Source organism: Eurytemora carolleeae, unplaced genomic scaffold (genome assembly GCF_000591075.1).
Source record: "Eurytemora carolleeae unplaced genomic scaffold, Eaff_2.0 scaffold209, whole genome shotgun sequence".
NCBI lineage: Eukaryota > Metazoa > Arthropoda > Copepoda > Calanoida > Temoridae > Eurytemora > Eurytemora carolleeae.
The window spans coordinates 226,861-247,806 of NW_019397113.1; the positions used below are offsets into that span (position 1 = coordinate 226,861).

The following is a 20,946-nucleotide window of genomic DNA, read 5'->3' on the forward strand; positions in this document are numbered from 1 at the left end:
TAGAAAGACTGCATTAAACATTAAAAATATATCTATATACAGGGTGTCTCAATAAACCCAGGAATTAAGAGACGACTTGAAAATCGTCTTCGAATTCCGTTAATTGTTTAATGATAAAGTTAATGTGTAAATATAAAGATAATGTGCTCTGCACACCCTAAACTAAGCTCTCTGCGTATTCCTCAGTGATTTGCGGTACTTCTTTATATCTTCAAAATTGACGGAGATATTAAACATTTTAAAGATTTCGTTGTTATTGAATAAATTAGACTTTTGACAGATTTCTGTTTCTATGTCCGATATAAACTTGTGAACCCCTTGACTGATCTGCCTCAAATTTTGATTGGGGCTCTAGGTAGAACCACGGGGATCTTATTAGTTTGCTTTGAAATATTTATTAGCTCCAGGCAAAGCAGGGTTCCCAAGTGAGCACATTCATAAAACAATAAACATACTACGCCTCAATTTGGTGTTAACTTTCGTTCAAGATTTTTTTAAGATATGTGTGAAATATAAAGAAATGGAGTCTTTGCCACAAACTCAATTTTTTCAATGCCTAAGTCTTTGGAACCTTCTGTATTTCACACTTAGATTATTTAATCTAAAAGCATTCATTGTTTAAAATATCTGAGGTCTTTGGCATTATGTTGCAAAATTATATGAGATTAGAAATCAGAGTTTGTTGTAAAATTTCAATTCCTTTCAGACGATGTGTAATCCTCACTCTCTTCTATATTCTATTACTACTTTTATTGGGACTGATTGTGCAATATATAGAATCAATTGATTTAAATAAAATAAAGAAATTTCTAGAATACAAAACAGAGTTTAGAAACTTCTAGAATATAGAACAGGGTATAGAAACTTCTAGAATATAGAACAGAGTTCGAAAACTTCTAGTATATAGAAGAGGGTATAGAAACTTCTAGAAAATAGAACAGGGTTTAGAAACTTCTAGACTATAGAACAGGGTTTTGAAACTTCTACATAGAATATAAAACAGGGTTTAGAAACTTCTAGAATATAGAACAGGTTTTAGAAACGTCTAGAATATAAAACAGGGTTTAAAAACTTCTAGAATATTAAACAGAGTTTAGAAACTTCTAGAAAATAGAACAGGGTATAGAAACTTCTAGAATATAGAGCAGAGTTCGAAAACTTCTAGTATATAGAAGAGGGTATAGAAACTTCTAGAAAATAGAACAGGGTTTAGAAACTTCTAGACTATAGAACGGGGTTTTGAAACTTCTACATAGAATATAAAACAGAGTTTAGAAACTTCTAGAATATAGAATAGGGTTTAGAAACGTCTAGAATATAAAACAGGGTTTAAAAACTTCTAGAATATAAAACAGGGTTTAGAAACTTCTAAAATATAGAACAGGATTCAGAAACTTCTAAAATATAGAACAAAGTTTAGAAACTTCTAAGATATAGATCAGGGTTTAGAAACTTCTAGAATATAGAACAGGGTCCAGAAACTTTTTAAAATATAGAACAGGGTTTAGAAACTTCTAGAAAATAGAACAGGGTTTAGAAACTTTTAAAATATAGAACAGAGTTTAGAAACTTCTAAAATATAGATCAGGGCTTAGAAACTTCTAGAATATAGAACAGGTTTTAGAAGCTTCTAAAATATAGAACAGGGTTTAGAAACTTCTAAAATATAGAACAGGTTTTAGAAACTTCTAAAATATAGAACAGGGTTTAGAAACTTCTAAAATATAGAACAGAGTTTAGAAACTTCTAAAATATAGATCAGGGTTTAGAAACTTAGAAAATAGAACAGTGTTTAGAAACTTCTAGAGTATAGAACAGGGTTTAGAAGCTTCTAAAATATAGAACAGGGTTTAGAAGCTTCTAAAATAAAGAACAGGTTTTAGAAACTTCTAAAATATAGAACAGGGTTTAGAAACTTTTAAAATATAGAACAGGGTTTAGAAGCTTTTAAAATATAGAACAGGGTTTAAAAACTTCTAAAATATAGAACAAGGTTTACAAACTTTTAGAATATAGAACAGGGTTTACAAACTTCTAGTATATAGAACAGAGTTTAAAAACTTCTAAAATATAGAACAGGGTTTAGAAACTTCTAGAATATAGAACAGGTTTTAGATTTTACAGTGTTTTTCGGAGAAGTAATTGAACTTGTTTCATTTGAGCCAAGGCTCCCAGCTCCATTAGAGGTAGGGCTCCCGACCCCATTCCCAGGTTTACTGCTAGTTTTAGGTTCAAGTTTAGGTTTAGGTTTGGTTTGCACTCCAGACAGGGAAGAGGATGAAGACAACGAATCGTTTTCTAAATTATTTTGAATAAATGATTAAAGTTATTAATTCGATGTTAGGTACTTGGCCAAAGGATGTTTCCCAAGTGGCAACTTCACAAGGGTATTTTCCAAAGTGACAATTTCCCAAGTGGCATCTTCCCAAGTCTGTACCAGCCACCAGCCTGTTCTGGCCGCGGCGCTTGGCCCGCTAGCCCATCCTAGCTGCAGCGCTCGGCCCCCATTGCAGCCTCCAGCGCCTCAGGGGGTCCAACCTAACCTTTAGGAAGTTGCCGCTTGGGAAATTGCACATTTGGGAAGTTGCCACTTGGTAAATGCCTCTGGGAAAGTTTCTAACACCATAAATTCTACTCTTTCTATTATGAACTAACAACAATTGTCGGTACCTGAATCTTTTATACTATCATCAGTATTATCATCATCATCATTCTCTTCGTCATTATCATAGTCGTTGTCATTGACGGCATCGTCTCGTATCTTGGAAGAGTCATCTTTGTTGACATTTGTATTCTTTAAGAAATTCTTTAACCCCTTTCCTCCTTTGGGTTCCTCTCCAATAATTTCTACAGTTGTTTCATTTCCTTTAGAAAATCTGCTAAAAAATGAAACTTTTTTCTTTGCTTTTTCATCATGATCGTTATCTTCATGATCACTATTGGTATCACGTTCACCATTTTCTGAAACTGGTTTGGAGTCACTTTTATCACTTTCCTCTTTGCTGTCCTCTTCCTTCCCTTCTTCTTTGTTGTTTCCCTCCTCATCCTCCTTTTTGCCATTCACCTCCTCCTTTCTCTCACTTTCTTCTTCTTTGTCTTCTTCCAATGCTAGTTCTCTTTTCAGAACTGATTTTTTTCTCCTAAATCCGCTAAAAAATTTGCTAATTTTCCCGCATTTTTTTTCTTCCTCAATTTGTTCAGGTTTCTCAATTTCCTTGTTCTCTTTCAGATCATTGTCTTCGGTAGTTTCCGCAACTGTTCTAGTTGGCGAGGAATTTATAGGTGGCAAAGGAGCAGGACCCTTTAAACTTTCTTCCCTATAACGGAATATTTTTTGTGAATTTTCGAAAAATAAAAATTAAAAATCATTTTTAGAATCATAAGAGGTATTTGCGCTGTATGACAGTTATTTTTAAATGAATAAATTGTTAAATCCAACAAGAAATAGATTAGCAGACACTGTTTTTAAAGAAAGCTTTTTAACCTGCTAATCCCACTTCTCCTTCTTTCTCTTGCTTCAAGGTTTACTTCTTCATTGATTGATTCGTTCAATATTTGATCATCCTAAACACAATGTGATCATCCTGAACACAAATAAATATTCGATCATCCTGAACACAAATCAATATTAGACCATCCTGAACACAAATCAATATCAGATCATCCTGAACACAAATCAATATTTGATCATCCTGAACACAATTCAATATTTGAACATCCTAAACACAAATCAATATCAGATCATCCTGAACACAAATCAATATTTGATCATCCTGAACACAATTCAATATTTGAACATCCTAAACACAAATCAATATTAGATCATCCTGAACACAAATTAATATTTGATCATCCTAAACACAAATCAATATTAGATCATCCTGAACACAAATCAATATTAGATCATCCTGAACACAATTCAATATTTGAACATCCTAAACACAATTCAATATTTGATAATCCTAAAAACAAATCAATATTTGATCATCCTGAACACAAATCAAATTAAAATAAATTTGATTAGTAGTTGAAATAAGAAAATACAATGTCAACGCCAGTTCCAGCCAATTTGGCCAGCTATAACTAACAAATATATATATACTAATATACAAATATATATATGTATGAGCAAAGAGATTTAGTATATAGATATATGAGTAAAGGGTTTAAGTATATAGATCATATATGCGACCTTTGTATATCTATATGTAATTAGCATGGATAAAGATAGATTGCGCATAAGACGACATTTTTCATCTTGAACGATATAAATGTACAGAGATGTTTTAAAGATATTCCTATCGTATAGATTAACTAGGTCGGTTGTGAACATTTTCTGTTCTTATGTCATTGAGTACTTGTTGTGTACATGAGTTCTGTAGAGAGAAATTTAAGTTAGTTTAGTCCTTCTCATGTCCTTCTTCAGTTCCCGCCAATATGATGAATTGCTCAGTAAAATATTGTTGTTCAAATATTTAAATTAAAACACCAAGCCACCCCACTTATCATTGAAGTACACTTTGACCCCTAGAAGTATGAGTTCGCGGACTGTACAATTCTTGGTGATTTTGCGTACATAACCTATCTATGTTTATTTATTTATCTATGATAATTAGAGGTCTTGAATAAAAAGTTCCCTATCATCGTAAATTATTTGTCCTTTTCCTTATTCTATGAAATCAATGATTATTCTTCCAATAGTTTAAACTTTAAAAAAAAATTTCAAAGATTAGAAAAGCAAAATATTTATTATTTGTTCTCCTACCTCATCTTCACTTTGTGTATACCCTGGTACACCATGAACCATTGTATGACATCCTCCACACTTTGCTGTAATAACCTAAACAAGCAAAGTGACAACCAGAACTTTTTTTCATATAATTCTGCATCAAACTTTAAGATAAAAAAAAATGCTTTACAAAAAGCTTTAAATCCCTTATTATCTGAAATTTTCCATTTAGTGTAAACACTGTACAGTTGCTTTTGCTGCATTTCATGTTAATTAGACAATTTAAAATCAATTTAACTTGTGTCTAAAAGTTGTCTTCGTATTCCTCAGTTTTATAATTTTTACTGGAAAATACTACCACAGATTTTCAGACCAATTCCTGCCTTTAATCCTATCTACACTAGAGAGGGAATAATTAGAGATGGACATCGTTTTTTGGAACGAACGTAATTTTTGAGAACAAACAAAAATTTTAGTGAAAAATGGTGTCGTTCAGAAAAAAAACTAATAATGAACGAACGAAATGGATCGTTCAAATAAATGAAAGAATTATCGTGTTTAAAAACGAATGAAAAAAAGATTTAAAATCGTAAGAACAAACATGAAAAAAACGATCGCTTTTTTGCTGAACTAACGAATTTTCCAACAGATTTTCAAGAAAAAAAATCTTTCTTTCACTTAACAAACACTGTTTGGATCAAACTTTTAAAAAACCATAGTTTTTTATTTTACAAAAGATCTTACTGAACAAACGATTTTACTGGACAAACGATTTTACTGAACAATCGTTCAGTGAGAAAACGAACGGAATGGGTCTTTTACGAACAATGAACAAACGAAAAAAAATTCGAATGTGCCCATCTCTAGGGATAATAAGGGATGGACAGTGTTCACTTTTTTTAGTTAGCAAACTTAAGGTTTAACTCTGTTAATCTGTTAATGGTTAAGCTGAAAGATTTGACAAAAAATGACTGAATAAATCTTGTAGGCACAACAATAATAATAATATAACAATGAAAACAATATCAAAATTTAAAAAGTTAATTTCTAGGGTATGCTTAAAAGTCACGTATCCCTAAAAAGCTTTAGGTTTTACCCTATGGCGTTCTCATTTTAAGTTTTAAATAAGATTAATTTAAAAGATTTTTAGATTTTTTTTTAGTTTACAAGTGTAAGTTGATGCAGAGCTATCGAAAGGATTTTTGGAGAAGTCTAAGAACGCCCTTGAAAATTGGCTAAACCTTCAACTAGAACCTTCAACTTTTTCCCAAAATCTAATTGAAAATGATGAATGTAACACTAGCTGCATAACGTTTGATTGATACCTTAAATTCTTTAAATCTTGTAACATAAGCCGGGGAGAAATGGTTGGTCGTCGTTTCTAAATCCAAACATAGCTTCCCATATCTAAAATATTGCAATCAGATGAAAAGAAAATAGAAAAATAAAGTATATGTCGATGAAAATGATTTTTAGAAATTAAGGTATATTGCGAGTGTTCTTTTTGGTATCATTTAACACATTTTTTTGCATTGGTTTGATTAAACGCTGATATAATGATTTTATACATGCATATTTTACGTTTGCACAATTTATGCAATTTTTTTGATTAGCGACGCTGTGATTTTTTGTATTCTTTATCCGACTTCAACGGGAATTCAACGACTCAACTCGATATTCAGTAGAAAACTTTAAAGAGTATTGAGAGTAAAAACGTAAAAAAAATAAAAGTTTACTATTGTTGTTCATTACCTCCCGTCTCCCCAGACATACAGACGGCCATTGTTGCTGACACAAACACTGTGATTCTCACCGGTCGATATTCTTGAATAAAAAAATAATTTAATAATTAAAAATGTGTCAAAACTTTTCCGCAACTTTATACAAAAATTAAATAGATATACATATATGCAGAAAAAGACCAAAAAAGATCTTTTAAAAAATATTTGAAAACATTTTTTCTCTATTGTAAATAGAGTTTAGTGTTTAGTGTTAATTTCCATAATTCATAGCTATCAGACTTCATCGGTATCTTAAGACTAAAAAATCTCATAAATCATGAAATGTCTCAAATATGGGTTTCTGCATGGCCCGAGGAAACCATTTTTGAAATCAATAATGCCTTTTCGACCATTCTGATGGGCTTAAAACTGACTATTATATTTTATAATTATTATTTTAAGTTACTTATAAACGAATAAAATTTTTTTTTCTAAAATTTTCATCTTTAAACTTGACCCCAGAGGTCTACAAAAAAATAGAAAATTAAATATGTTTTTTTAAGCATTAAGCTGTGTATAAAATTTCATCCAAATCGGAGATGGTCACTTTTGGAGGCCTTTCTTTTTATTTAGAAATTAACCTTTGATGTTCTGCCATAAAAAAGTCTTATCTAGCAAACTAGGTATTGGTAATCTGGCGTAAAATAATAAAGTTTAAAGCTTTAATGTAAAAAGAGAAAAACTGAAAAGAATTCATTCAGTCGTCTCAATAACAAAAAAACTTTACAATTGTAATTTACTTTTTGGAACATAATAATGTTGAGGAACAAGTATTTCTAGTTCAAGGTGTCCCCCTAAACATGATAGTTTAGAGATCACCTTAACATCTTCTTAGATCATTGATCATCAATCAATCAATCAAATTTGTGCAAGCCTAGTCCTTAGATTGTTATTAAAGATAGAAGACGACCTTCAAATCAACTTTAAACTTTTATGTTCCCGGGACTCCTGGGACACCCTGTATATCTAGTTTAATTAACTTACTGTACAATATTAAGATGGGATAGTGCTCCTATAGGATGGGGAGTGGAAGACTCTAAAATTCTAAAAAAAGATTATTTTGTTAAAAAATATGATCTATATATATGTAATATAATATGGTTATTATATTATATATTTATTTATATAATATAAAATATATATTATTTATAATAAATAATATATATATTTATGTTTTGCTTGCATGTTGGTTTGTTTGTTTGTTCAAAACGGCTGAACCGATCAAGCCCGAATATTGTTTGGGACCTCACATGGCCCCAGGTAAAGTTTATGGATGGTTAACAAGGATTTCTAAACTTTGTTCAATAAAGTTGATGCAGTTTTATAGATCGTTTATCCTTGCCATTTTGAAAATGAATACATATTTTCAAACATTTCAGATATTAAAAAAATGTCGAAAATTTGCAAATTTTTTTGCAGATTCTAAAAGTAGAGCACAAGAGCTTTCTAATGATGTATCATTTGTCATATTTGGACATAAAACATGGGATTTAGAGGGGGGGGTCAAATTGACCCCCCCCCAGCGTATCCTGGTTTTCAAGTACCCCAGCGGAGATAGGGTTAACCTTGTTCCTAAACCTAGCTGACCATGTGTACTCTGCCCCCAGCAGTATACGCGACCACTCTAAAAGTAAAAGTGTTTTTTTATTGAATTTTTATTTTCCTACAATTTGTAAAATATTTTTTTTTATGGTAAAGAAACTGTGAATATGTTTTAATTGTACAGTGAGAACCAGAAAACTGTGGATTAGGAAGACGCCATTAAACTGTCAATTTAAGTGTATTTGATGCTTTTTCAAAGCAAATAGTTTAACTAGAAACGTATTGAATTACTTATTAAAGTGAATGTTTCGGTTTACAATACATAATTGCTGTGTTTCATGTTCCCTAGACTATCTAAAGTCATAACTTGAGTCTGAAAGTCGTCTTCCTATTTAGCAGTTCTCAGGTTCTCACTGTATATTTTTTCTAAAATTAAATCTTTTATAAAAAGAAAGAAAATGTTGCGTTTAAATATTTTTTTTATTTGTCATCATTACTCGAATTTTAATTGAATAAAATTATAACTTTTTCTTCAGATTTTCACCTGAGTGAGAGCAATTGTATGGAGTCCACCACACGATACAGAGATAACCTTCTCTGGTAAACTAACCTATACAGGGATACAGAGATACAGAGATACAGGGATGCAGAGATACAGAGATACAGAGATACAGGGATACAGAGATACAGAGATACAGGAATACAGGGATACAGAGATAACCTTCTCTGGTAAACTAACCTATACAGGGATACAGAGATACATAGATATAGGGATAAAGAGATACAGAGATACAGGGAGGCAGAGATACAGGGATCCAGAGATACAGAGATACAGGGATGCAGAGATACAGAGATACAGAGATAGAGGGATACAGGAATACAGAAATACAGAGATACAGAGATCCAAGATACAGAAATACAGGGATACAGGGATACAGAGATACAGAGATACAGAGATACAGGGATACAGAGATACAGAGATACAGAGATACAGGGATGCAGAGATACAGAAATACAGAGATACAGGGATACAGGGATACAGAGATACAGAGATACAAGATACAGAAATACAGGGGTACAGGGATACAGAGATACATAGATACAGGGATACAGAGATACGGAGATACAGGGATGCAGAGATACAGAGACACAGAGACACAGGGATACAGGGATACAGAGATACAGAGATACAGAGATACAGAGATACAGGGTACAGAGATACAGAGATACAGATATACAGAGATACAGGGGTACAGAGATACAGAGATACAGGGATACAGAGATACAGGGATACAGAGATAACCTTCTCTGGTAAACTAACCTATACAGGGATACAGAGATACAGAGATACAGAGATACAGAGAAACAGAGATACAGAGATACAGGGATACAGGGATACAGAGATAACCTTCTCTGGTAAACTAACCTATACAGGGATACAGACCGTGAGATCCAGAGAACTATGGAACAGGAAATTATGATTCTAAAAAGTCCAATAAACATAAAACATGACATTGGTATGTGATAAGTGTGCCTTAAGCTATAGCGTAAAACTATTTGCTTTGTATCAACAATAAGTAAACGAAAATATTGCTTTAATGTCGCCTTTCTATTCCACAGTTCTCTGGTTCTCACTGTACAATTATAATCTGGTTTTTTGTGAAAGTTAAACCTACCATTCTCGGCGTATCTGTGTCTCCAGTTGCTCCAGCTAACCCCAGTCTACCCCCTTCACTCTCCCCCCAGCAGTACACCTCACCAGCTTGATTGACCAGCGCGCTGTGATAATATCCACAAGATATATCAACAACCTTAAACATAAGTCTATTTTAAAATTAAGAATTTATACAGGGTTAAATATAATTATGATGAGACCCAAAACTCTTTTTATATAATAATCTAAGGGATGCATTTAGTATCTAGATTAAGCTTGAATTATCTTGAAACCTAGATTAAGCTTAAATTATCTTGAAACCTAGATTAAGCTTGAATTATCTTGAGACCTAGATTAAGCTTGAATTATCTTGAAACATAGAATAAGCTTGCATTATCTTGAAACCTAGATTAAGCTTGAATTTTCTTGAAACCTAGATTAAGCTTGAATTATCTTGAAACCTAGATTAAGTTTGAATTATCTTGAAACCTAGATTAAGTTTGAATTATCTTGAAACCTAGATTAAGCTTGAATTATCTTTGAAATCTAGATTAAGCTTGAATTATCTTGAAACCTAGATTAAGCTTGAATAATCTTGAAACCTAGATTAAGTTTGAATTATCTTGAAACCTAGATTAAGTTTGAATTATCTTGAAACCTAGATTAAGGTTGAATTATCTTTGAAATCTAGATTAAGCTTGAATTATCTTGAAACATAGATTAAGCTTGAATTACCTTGAAATCTAGATTAAGCTTGACTAACCTAGAAACTTAGATTAAGCTTGAATTACTTTGAAACTATGATTAAGCTAAACTTATCTTAAAACTTAGATTACGTTTGAATAATGTGGAAACCTAGACTAAGAATCTAGGTTAAGCATACATAGCACAATTTTAAAAAATTTAGATTAAGCTTGATTTAATTTAAACCTATGATTAAGTCTGAATTACCTTAAAATCTAACCTTGAATTACTTTGAAACTAAGATTAAGGTTGACTTACCTTGAAACTAAGATTAAGTTTAAGTGGACTATAAATGAACTCTTCTCCTTCCTCCCCTAGGCCAAGTTGACCCTCAGTGTTGCTTCCCCAGACATAAACCTATAAAGGGAGATTTTTAAAACATGCGAATTTTAAAGGATAGCTTTGAGAAACCTATTTTCCATATATTTATATTCCAAACACAAACCCTGTTGTGATGTTTTATTTTCAGATTTTCCTATTACAGTACAAGGGTTAAAAATAATGAAGATTTGAACAATCTAAACAATGATGTCAGATGATAAAACCTTAACATCGTTATATCGACCTCATCAAAATGACGAGAATTTTCATCGATATTTTAAACTGATTGATATGGATTTAAAAATGTAAAAGTCCTCCCTATCTAGTCTACTAGTTCACAATTTTTAACAATACCAATTGAAATTTTGAAAAGTTTTGTGTAGTTTGATGCTTCGACAAAAATATTAAGCATTCAATTCTATGAGTTCAGATTGCAGAAGGAAATGAAATCCCCGAAATGTTGCCTAATCAATATCCTACAGAGAGAAGTAAATAAGATGAAAATTCCGAAAAATAAATTTTATGACTTTTTTTATTTTACATTTATGGGCGGGATATAATATATATTTTGTATACCTGCCCCTCAGTTGTCAGCGCCAGTGAATGATTACTTCCTGCCGCTAGTTTTTCAATAGAAGCATTATCAAGACCTACAATCATTTATATATATTTATATGATCTATATTTTGCTTGTATGTGTGTTTCTTTGGATCATAAGTCCAAAAATAAAAAAAATAGCTTTAGAAAAAATGTTGATTTGATATTTTTGAAATTTATCAATAGTAATAGCAAAATTCTCAAAACTGGTATTTTTATTATGTATACAAAGAAACAAAATGGTGGATTGAAAAGCCACAATTAAAAGCAATAATTGATACTGAAAGTAAAAAAGGATCGATGCGTCTTAAAAGCATTTCAAAACGTTTTAAAGTGTTCTGAGATACAATTATATAATACATAATACATTTCATTTGTAGTATTTTTAACAATTTTATTTGATTTCTTAAAGCAATAATTTATAAAAATGATGGTATGTAAACGATGGAACAAACGATATTTCCGAAATATTTTGAAAAAACTATAGTTTTTATTGAAAAAACGATTTTTTAAAACAAACTTTTTTTAAGGCGATGGTTTTACTGAACAATCGTTCAGCAAGAAAACGAACAAAATAGATAGGTAATGAACGATAATGTTGAGAACGAACAAAATCAAATGGGTCGTCAATAAATGATGAACAAACGAAATGAAAAAAGCCAAATGTGACCCACTCTACATTTTAACAATCGACTGTGTATTTGATGTTAAGTTAAAAAGCAAATCTTTTTACCATGATAGCAATTAAAAATCAGCAAAATGTGTTTGTGTACACTGCTCATTCATGTGTTTCATGTTCATTGGACTTTACAAATAAAATCATAACCAACAGTTTCATGGGACTGGGACTGTTATAACGAACCTAAAACTTGAATTGGTTCAGTTGTGCACTCCGGGTTCCGACCACACCCCAGCTGACCCTCACTATTGGAACCCATCGCCATGACAGTTCCCGACTCTAGCGCCACCAAAGTATGGTGGCGACCACAAGCAACAGCTGTCACAGGGTCGGGCTTCAAAACCTGAATATTACATAGAATACATTTAAATTTATGTAAAATGGATTTATTTTCAAGCTTCTTAATCCTCTTAACTCAAGAGTACTATCAGAGATTCTACTGAGATTCTATCTCATGATTCGCACGAGTTTCTTTAAATACAGGGTCCCCCAAGAAACATTAAAGTCGCCTTGGATCTTTGAATTCAATGATGACATTCAGTCGTCAACCTACCTTAACATGTATAATTTTTGAAACAATAATCAATTTCCAAAATGCGTTCTGCCAATTTTTTGTTCCGTCAATGTTACTGGAGATATTAAGAATTTTATTAAAATTCAATTTTACTAAATAAAACTAGCATTGTCGAAATCTTCAGGAAATTCTTTTTATCTCCGGTTATGTTAAAAGCACAAAAGGCAGACCACATTTTGGAAATGCCAATACTAGGGGGTATAAATGTCGTCTTGCTACTGTCATGTTTCGTGAGACATCCTGTATAATTAGTTCATGGTGCATAAAAAAATGACAGTGACAACTTAAAGAATTTTTTCATGTTAATTCAACTAATACAAAATGAATTATATAAATATATATATTAATTAAATGATGATATGTTATACTGGAAACAGTAAAATTGTTCTCACAAAACTTGTAGCACGAATCAGGAGCTTTATAAAAGATTGAAATTTAAATATTGTACGTATCAACAATATGTTGCATTTGCATGTAGTGGCAAGATACCATGATGCAGAAAGTTAAATACATACCTCTCATCTTAACCACCCCCCACCCCCCCCTTGGTTTATTCTGAATAACTTTTAAATGGCTTACATTAGAACGCTAAAACTTGCTTACTTTTTCAACATCATAACAAATTTTGCAAAAAAAAAATTTTGACTCATAGGGTAGGTCAAGGGTGGAGAATGGTCAAACGGCGGGTCGGTGTTTTAAAAAATCAGAAATTGTTAATAACTTTTTTATTTGAAAAGGCCATGAAAAATGAACATAACAACATTTTTCTATGTTAATATTTTTCAAAAGTAAAAATAATTATTTTTGAAAAGTTTTTCGACCTACTTTTTGAACTTTTTAAAAGTCCTCCTTCACACCCTGAACTTTAAAGTTAGAGGTCTATTTATTTTAAAGAGCAGACCCTGAAAAGTTAGACTATGGACATGTAATACATTCCCTTATCTCAACTCATAGGGGGGGGGGATAACCTCCCCCCCCCCCAATCTATTTTAGACAAAAATAGTCCAATCGGGATAGGGTTAATAAATAAAAAAGATTGCCAACAGCTCCGTTATTTATTTTTTGTAATGCCCGGCCCTCAGCAATAATTTTTTCAAATAGTAGATTGGTAAACAAACGTCTATGAAACAATCCCATGCCCATACATCCATTACAAAAGCTTACGTTAATGTCAATATGCAAAAACTTTTAAAATATACCAGCACACATACAAGGAGGTGTTCACAAAGATCTCCATAAATTTGTGTACAATTAGTATATAAACTAAATATAGGCAAAACTAAGAATCAAAGAGTTTGTTTATTTTTCCCCCAGAAAATCAGTACACTTTTCATGATAGGAGTGTTCCTTTTTATCTTCCTTGCACCCTTTGTACTTCAAACATTAAAAACATTGAGTTTTGTACAGTTTGTACAGTATAAACTATATTTTAAACAAATCAGTTCAATTCTGAATCTTGGTGTTAAGAACGGAATGGTGTCTTACCGTGAAACTACGTTGAAATTGTTTCTTTTCTTTATACAGGTAGCCCTTTCATATAATCCTTTACAGGTAGCCCTTTCATATAATCCTTTACAGGTAGCCCTTTCATATAATCCTTTACAGGTAGTCCTTTCACGTAATTCTTTACAGGTAGTCTGGCTCTTTCATTTGATCCTTTCAAGTAGCCCTTTCATTTAATCTTTTACTGGTAGCCCTTTCATACAATCCTTTACCGGTAGCCCTTTCATATAATCCTGTTCAGGTAGCCCTTTCATTTAATCCTTTACAGGTAGCCCTTTCATTTAATCCTTTTCAGGTAGCCCTTTCATTTAATCTTTTGCTAGTAGCCCTTTCATACAATCCTTTACAGGTAGCCCTTTCATTTAATCCTTTACATGTAGCCCTTTCATACAATCCTTTACAGGTAGCCCTTTCATTTAATCCTTTACAGGTAGCCCTTTCATTTAATCCTTTACAGGTAGCCCTTTCATATAATCCTTTACAGGTAGCCCTTTCATTTAATCCTTTACACATAACCCTTTTATCTAAAACCAACCAAACCAATGATTACAAGAGAATGTTCACATTTCGTTTCATTCATTCTTAATTTATTTGGTTATTTTTCTTTCAGATTGAGTTTGGGTGAGTTATTTCTCCTTCTCTACATACAGGGTCGTCCAAAAACAGCTGGATAAGGGTTTTCAGCCCAAAGTGGCCCCAAAAACCTTATTTATTGACCTCTTTTAACTTCAAGACTTTACAATAATTAAAATGACTCAGGTCACTCTGTGATGCATTAGTTGACTCTGTGCTTCAAATTATCTTTATTTCATTTCTTCGATCTAGAAAAACTGGGTGAAATTGGATTAGTTTAATTGTCATGGAAGACGACATTTAATATCTTTGATTTATGCTAAATTTGATCTGTTTATCTCAATTACCCGAACAAGTAACTTTTGAATTAAATGATAGAATTTAGTCAGACCTGAGGCCGAATTTAAAGAATTCGAGCGGCGGCTTAAATTTAAGCCGCGGCTAAAATATGGTTGGTTCCACTTAAAATTGTATTGAATTTTTCAAGATTTAAGCCGGCGCTCAATTAAAATCGTTTTTTGGGGATTTGAGACGCGGCTTAAATTCATTAAATTCGGACACTGATGACCAATAAAAAGGATAATAAGTGCAATTACTTGAACTCCTAAAACGGATAAGTTTCTTAATAATTAAAAATTTTCCTGTTTCGAAAACTGAATGGAACCAAATTTTCCCAAATCTTTACGTCAGTTTAATAAAAAAAACATGAAAATTTGAACTTTTTGGACTTTTTGTGCAAACTTTCATTTTGAGTCATGTTGCAGTTGGCGTTTTTAATTTCGGTTCTAATTATAATTTAATCATATAGATATGGACGTCCTAGAGTTGACCCTCTCAAACAGAACACCCTAGGACACAGGTGATTATGTGATTATGTGAGATGAGATCTGCAAGAAGCCCCATCTTGGGCAAACTGTAAAATACTATTTCAAAACATAGATTTGTTAAATATGTTGACAATTTCTTAGTTTTAGTGCGCCCATGTTTGATTAAAGAGGTTCAGATAAATACCAGAAAATAGAGTATTTAAAAAAATATATATTTGGATCTGGGTTGAACTTGAATCTTTTTAGTTGTAACAATAAAATATGTAGTAATGAAATAACTAGCAGCTGAATAAGGCTGATAAAATTGATAAAAAGGGTCTGAACAAATTAAGAGAATTAAAGATTGGACTTGATTGCACTTTTGTTAAAAGAACAGAAAAGACCACTCTACAAGAATACATTCTTTTTTAGCTGGCCTTACCTTACCTTCTTACCCTATTTTAGTTAACGATTTAGTATTTTAAATCGCTTAACGTTAAATATTTTTTACATTCGTAACTGGATGTTATATAAATGGTTTAATCTTGTACTTTTAATCAGTGTTAAAGGGAGTGTTGGCGAAAAATGAAAGGGGGTATATAATTTCAATATTTAGCTTACAAGTTGTTTTCATGGCTGGCGCAAGATTTTCGAACATTCCTGGAAAATATGAAAATGTCGTCTTCATTATTAAAAATCCTTAAAACTGGAATACATGTTTTCAAAAGTAACTCTCAGATTATTAAAAATAAAAAGTATTATGAGTCGCTTTTAACAATTTTCTCCTTATAGACGCAACAGATAGAAGTAAGATTAGTAGCGATCACAATTAATAATTTTTAAACTTGAGCTTATATACCCCCTTTAATTCTTCGCGAACACTCATTTTAAGCTAATTCTAAAAAATGTGTTGACAACCACCACTTTCAGCCCCTCCCTTGAAAATAGGAGGTCTTCTGGCCCCTACCAGTCCTATAGTCTAGTATCTATTTAATAGTTGTGGCGCCACCTGGTTGAATATTTCATTAATTCCATTTAATGACATTTTATTAGATATATTTAACTCTTTCAGAAATTTTCAATCTATTGATTTGATTGTATTAATTATTAATATTGTCTAATTTTAACTTGTAAATGTTGATTTGACTAGGAAGCCTGTGAGAGAGAGAAGGAGTACTCCTGAGTTTCTGAAAATTATTTATGATGATGGTTCTGATAATTTTGACAATACTTCGGAGGCTGGCAGTGACTTTTTCTTTGATAAAGATAACAACAAGAGGAAGAGGTTTATTCAAGATGAACCAGATGTTTTCTACGAAGAGCTTTATCCTGTGTTTACTGAGGAGTCGGAGAGTTTTTATGGATATTCTGAGATAGCTCAGAGTTATGAATTCAAGAAGAAAAAATCTGATTTGGAGAAGAGCTCTCCTGGGTTTATGGACGAGAGTTCGGATAAATTTGGAGATAACAAAAGAAGTGATTCTAAGTTCAAACGCGAAAATTATCAAGATTTTAAAGACCTCAGTTTCCAAGAAAACAAGGCTACGAGTTCCCAAGAATACAAAGATACAAGTTTCCAAGGATACCAGGATTTAAGTTCCCAAAAATACAAGGATATAAGTTCCCAAGGATACCAGGATCCAAGTTCCCAAGAATACAAGCAGAAGAATAATGATGGAAGTTTCCATGACCACACCACAGAAAGATCTAAAGAATATTTAAATTCAGACAAAATGGACGAAATTGCTGAAGATACTTTAAACTATGCTCTAAATACCAATCCACCAACCTATGCTGTTACAAAGGATGTATATTCAACATATACTCCACCGACCACGCAAACCTATGCTTTTAATTCCTCAAATGCTACTCAAACCCATTCTTCTCCAACCAATTCTCCGTCAACCTATGCTCCTCCAACCTATGCACCTTCAACCTATGCTCCTTCAACCTATCATCCTTCAGCCTCTTCACCTTCAACTTATGCACCTCCAACCTATGCTTCTCCAAAATATGCTCCTTCAACCTATGTTCCTCCAACCTATGATCCTCCAACCAAAGCTCCTTCAAACTATGCTCCTCCAACCTATGCTCCTCCAACCTTTGCTCCTCCAACCAATGCTCCTTCAACCTATGCTCCTCCAACCTATGCTCCTTCAACCTATGCTCCTTCATCCTATGCTCCTCCAACCTATGCTCCTCCAACCTATGCTCCTCCAACCTATGCTCCTCCAACCTATGCTCCTTCAAACTATGCTCCTCCAACCAATACTCCTCCAACCTATGCTGCTCCAACCAATACTCCTCCAACCAATACTACTCCAACCTATGCTCCACCAACCTTTGCTCCTTCAACCTATGCTCCTTCAACCTATGCTCCTTCAACCTATGCTCCTTCAACCTATGCTCCTCCAGCCTATGCTCCTCCAACCTATGCTCCTCCAACCTATGCTCCTCCAACCTATGCTTCTCCAACCAATGCTCCACAGGCCTATGCTCCTCCAACCAAAGCTCCTCCAACCTATGACACTCCAAACAAAGCTCCTCCAACCTATGCTCCTCCAGCCTATGCTCCTTCAACCTCTGCTCCTCAAACTTATGCTTTTCCAACCAATGCTCCACAGACCTATGCACCTCAAACCTATGCTTCTCAAACCTATGCTCCACAGACTTATGCTCCTCCAACCTATGCTTCTCCAACCAATGCTCCACAGACCTATGCTCCTTCAACCTATGCTCCTCCAACCAAAGCTCCTCCAACCAAAGCTCCTCCAACCTATTCTCCTTCAACCTATTCTCCTCCAACCTATCATCCACCAACCAAAGCTCCTCCAACCTATGATCCTCCAACCAATGCTCCTCTAACCTATGCTTCTCCAAAATATGCTCCTCCAACCAAAGCTTCTCCAACCTATGATTCTCCAACCTATGCTTCTCCAACCAATGCTCCACAGACCTATGCTCCTCAAACCTATGCTCCACAGACCTATGCTCCTCCAACCTATGCTCCACAGACCTATGCTCCTTCAACTTATGCTCCTTCAACCTATTCTCCTCCAACCTATGATCTTCCAACCAAAGCTCCTCCAACCTATGATCCTCCAACCTATGCTCCTCCAACCTCTGCTTCTCCAACCTATGCTCCTCCAATCAAAGCTCCTCCAACCTATTCTCCTTCAACCTATTCTCCTTCAACCTATTCTCCTCCAACCTATGATCCTCCAACCAAAGCTCCTCCAACCTATGATCCTCCAACCTATGCTTCTCCAACCTATGCTCCTCCAACCAAAGCTCCTCCAACCTATGATTCTCAAACCTATGATCCTCCACCCAAAGCTCCTCCAACCAATAGTCCTCCAACCTATGCTCCTCAAGCCTACGCTCCTCCAACCTATGCTCCTCCAGCCTACGCTTCTCCAACCTTTGCTCCTCCAACAAAAGCTCCTCCAACCTATACTCCTCCAACATATGATCCTCCAACCAAAGCTTCTCCAACCTATGCCCCTCCAACATATGCTCCTCAAACCAAAGCTTCTCCAACCAAAGCTCCTCAAACCAATGCTGCTCCAACCAATGTCCCTACAACCTATGCTCCTTCAATGCATGCTTCTCCATCCTATACTGTTCCAATCTATTCTACCTATGATAACCCACTGTATCCAACATTAGCTTCAAATGATCCAAAAACAGAAATTTTACGCTATGCTCAAACAACTCCTCCCACTTATATTTCAAACACAAACACCTCAACCTATTCTACAGATATCATCCCATCAGTTAAATCTCATTACAAAGCATCCAATATGCTCAAAAATCCCGTGAAAAACTTAGCGAGCTGGTTGTATAAGAAACAAGAGATAACTGAAGCCAGAAACCAAAATAAAGTAAATTTCCAGGTTCCTGAAACAAATGTCCAGTATGCTAGAGTAAAAGATCAAAGTTTTGGAGAAAATACTCAATATACTGGATTAAAAGAGAGATACACTGAAAAAGTAAACACACAAAACCTTAGATATGATCCAGGCAACATCCAACCTAAAAAAATTTCTAGCAATCAATGGACCCTTGAAGATGGCATGGGCTGGTCGGGTTCTCCGGAAGAGTCAAGTAGAACCAGTTTATCGTCTGGTTGGTCTAAACAGTATGGCAGTGGTCCACTGTTAGACTGGGCTGATCAGGACGGCAGAGGTCAAGTGTCAGACTGGTCTGATCAGGACAGCAGAGGTCAAATGTCAGACTGGTCTGATCAGGACGGCAGAGGTCAAATGTCAGACTGGTCTGATCAGGAAGGCAGGGGTCAAGTGTCAGACTGGTCTGAGCAGGATGGCAGGGGTCAAGTATCTGACTGGTCGAAACAGGACAGCAAAGGTCAAGTATCAGGCTGGTCTAAGAAGGACGGCAGGGGTCAAGTATCAGGCTGGTCTGAGCAGGACGGCAGGGGGAGTTGGGAAAATAAGATTAGAGAAACCAGTCCTGTATTCATGTACACGGAACCAATTGTTCAAGGTTCTTCTCGCTACGTTACATCAACCTTTATTCCTAAGGAAACAAAGTTAACCACTAAAAATAGATTTTGGATTGGCGTATAGGAGTAATCCAGGTACATTTTTTTAAAAATAATAAATATAAAATTTTTCTAAATTATTCAACTAATTGCTGTTTATAAAGAATATGTTTTTTTTAATGTTATTTTTTTAGAATGAAATATGCTAATTTCAACTTAAGTTCCGCATGCATTAACCTGTACTGTATTTTAGGAATAGAAACTCTGATAGAGACACCAGTGTTGAAAAATATTAAATGATTTTTATCTTTAATAAATTTTAATATATTTAATAAGCTTTATTTACTCAGAAGAAACATCACTTTTAACTGAAATTATCCCAGCCCAAGCTAAAATTTTTAGAGACAATCATATTTTATTTAAATTCAGTGGTTTACTTTTTAACAAATCATTTGGCAGAATATGAAATTCACTCTTCGGAGATTTTTCCAAAAAGCTTCAGGTCATCATCAAAGTAACATTCTTTGATGCTAACACGGTAAAGAGAAAGAAATTGTTTTTGATTTGCCAACATAGCTTTTTATCTTGTATCTTAGAAAATTTTTATCTATGATTCTTAAATCTGAGTCTGAGTTGAACAAATTCAGATTGGAAAATAAAAGATGAAGACGACTTTTCAGGAAATATATTTCGACATTTCTACGAAGTCCTTATGAGTACTAAAGGTTGGTGAGTCACTGGTCAATATGATTCTAATTGATAGTTTGCTAAATTTGGTGTGGGCTCATGACAAACACTTTTACTTCAAACATAATCTTGTTGAGCATTTTAACTGTCGCCTCATCACTTGACTTTTTACCTGTCTTCGTCTCAACAATGCCAGCCCCAAAGCTTATCCTTATAATAAATTCTGTTTTAAGTTGTAATTGAGCAACCTAC

At 33.8% G+C, this 20,946-nt stretch overlaps 2 protein-coding genes across 2 annotated transcripts in view; one reads left to right on the forward strand and one right to left on the reverse strand.

The window, feature by feature from the left end:
* Positions 1 to 189: 189 nt before the first annotated feature.
* LOC111711965 (X-linked retinitis pigmentosa GTPase regulator) overlaps positions 190 to 20,946 on the reverse strand; it is a 28,124-nt gene continuing 7,367 nt past the window's right edge. The window contains exons 6-18 of the mRNA XM_023486455.1: positions 12,231 to 12,390; positions 11,348 to 11,421; positions 10,709 to 10,807; positions 9,729 to 9,863; positions 8,597 to 8,662; positions 8,076 to 8,134; positions 7,495 to 7,554; positions 6,482 to 6,553; positions 6,055 to 6,136; positions 4,766 to 4,840; positions 3,485 to 3,564; positions 2,671 to 3,317; positions 190 to 2,298 (exon numbers count right to left, since the gene is read on the reverse strand). Of these exons, the coding sequence (XP_023342223.1) occupies positions 2,093 to 2,298; positions 2,671 to 3,317; positions 3,485 to 3,564; positions 4,766 to 4,840; positions 6,055 to 6,136; positions 6,482 to 6,553; positions 7,495 to 7,554; positions 8,076 to 8,134; positions 8,597 to 8,662; positions 9,729 to 9,863; positions 10,709 to 10,807; positions 11,348 to 11,421; positions 12,231 to 12,390 (1,815 nt within the window). The 3' untranslated portion in view covers positions 190 to 2,092. The remainder of the gene's footprint in view (positions 2,299 to 2,670; positions 3,318 to 3,484; positions 3,565 to 4,765; positions 4,841 to 6,054; positions 6,137 to 6,481; positions 6,554 to 7,494; positions 7,555 to 8,075; positions 8,135 to 8,596; positions 8,663 to 9,728; positions 9,864 to 10,708; positions 10,808 to 11,347; positions 11,422 to 12,230; positions 12,391 to 20,946) is intronic.
* LOC111711964 (proline-rich extensin-like protein EPR1) lies at positions 14,045 to 20,339 on the forward strand. Its single transcript, XM_023486454.1, has 5 exons — positions 14,045 to 14,145; positions 14,735 to 14,745; positions 15,506 to 15,556; positions 16,654 to 20,103; positions 20,261 to 20,339. The coding sequence occupies exons 1-4, from the start codon at positions 14,095 to 14,097 to the stop codon at positions 20,090 to 20,092; spliced, it is 3,552 nt and encodes a 1,183-aa protein (XP_023342222.1). The 5' UTR covers positions 14,045 to 14,094; the 3' UTR covers positions 20,093 to 20,103; positions 20,261 to 20,339.

Coding starts and splice junctions, on each gene's coding strand:
- LOC111711964 (XM_023486454.1), top strand. CDS start 14,095: ATGGTGTCTTACCGTGAAACTACGTTGAAATTGTTTCTTTTCTTTATA. Junction 15,557..16,653: donor CAGAACACCCTAGGACACAG/GTGATTATGTGA, acceptor TGATTTGACTAG/GAAGCCTGTGAGAGAGAGAA.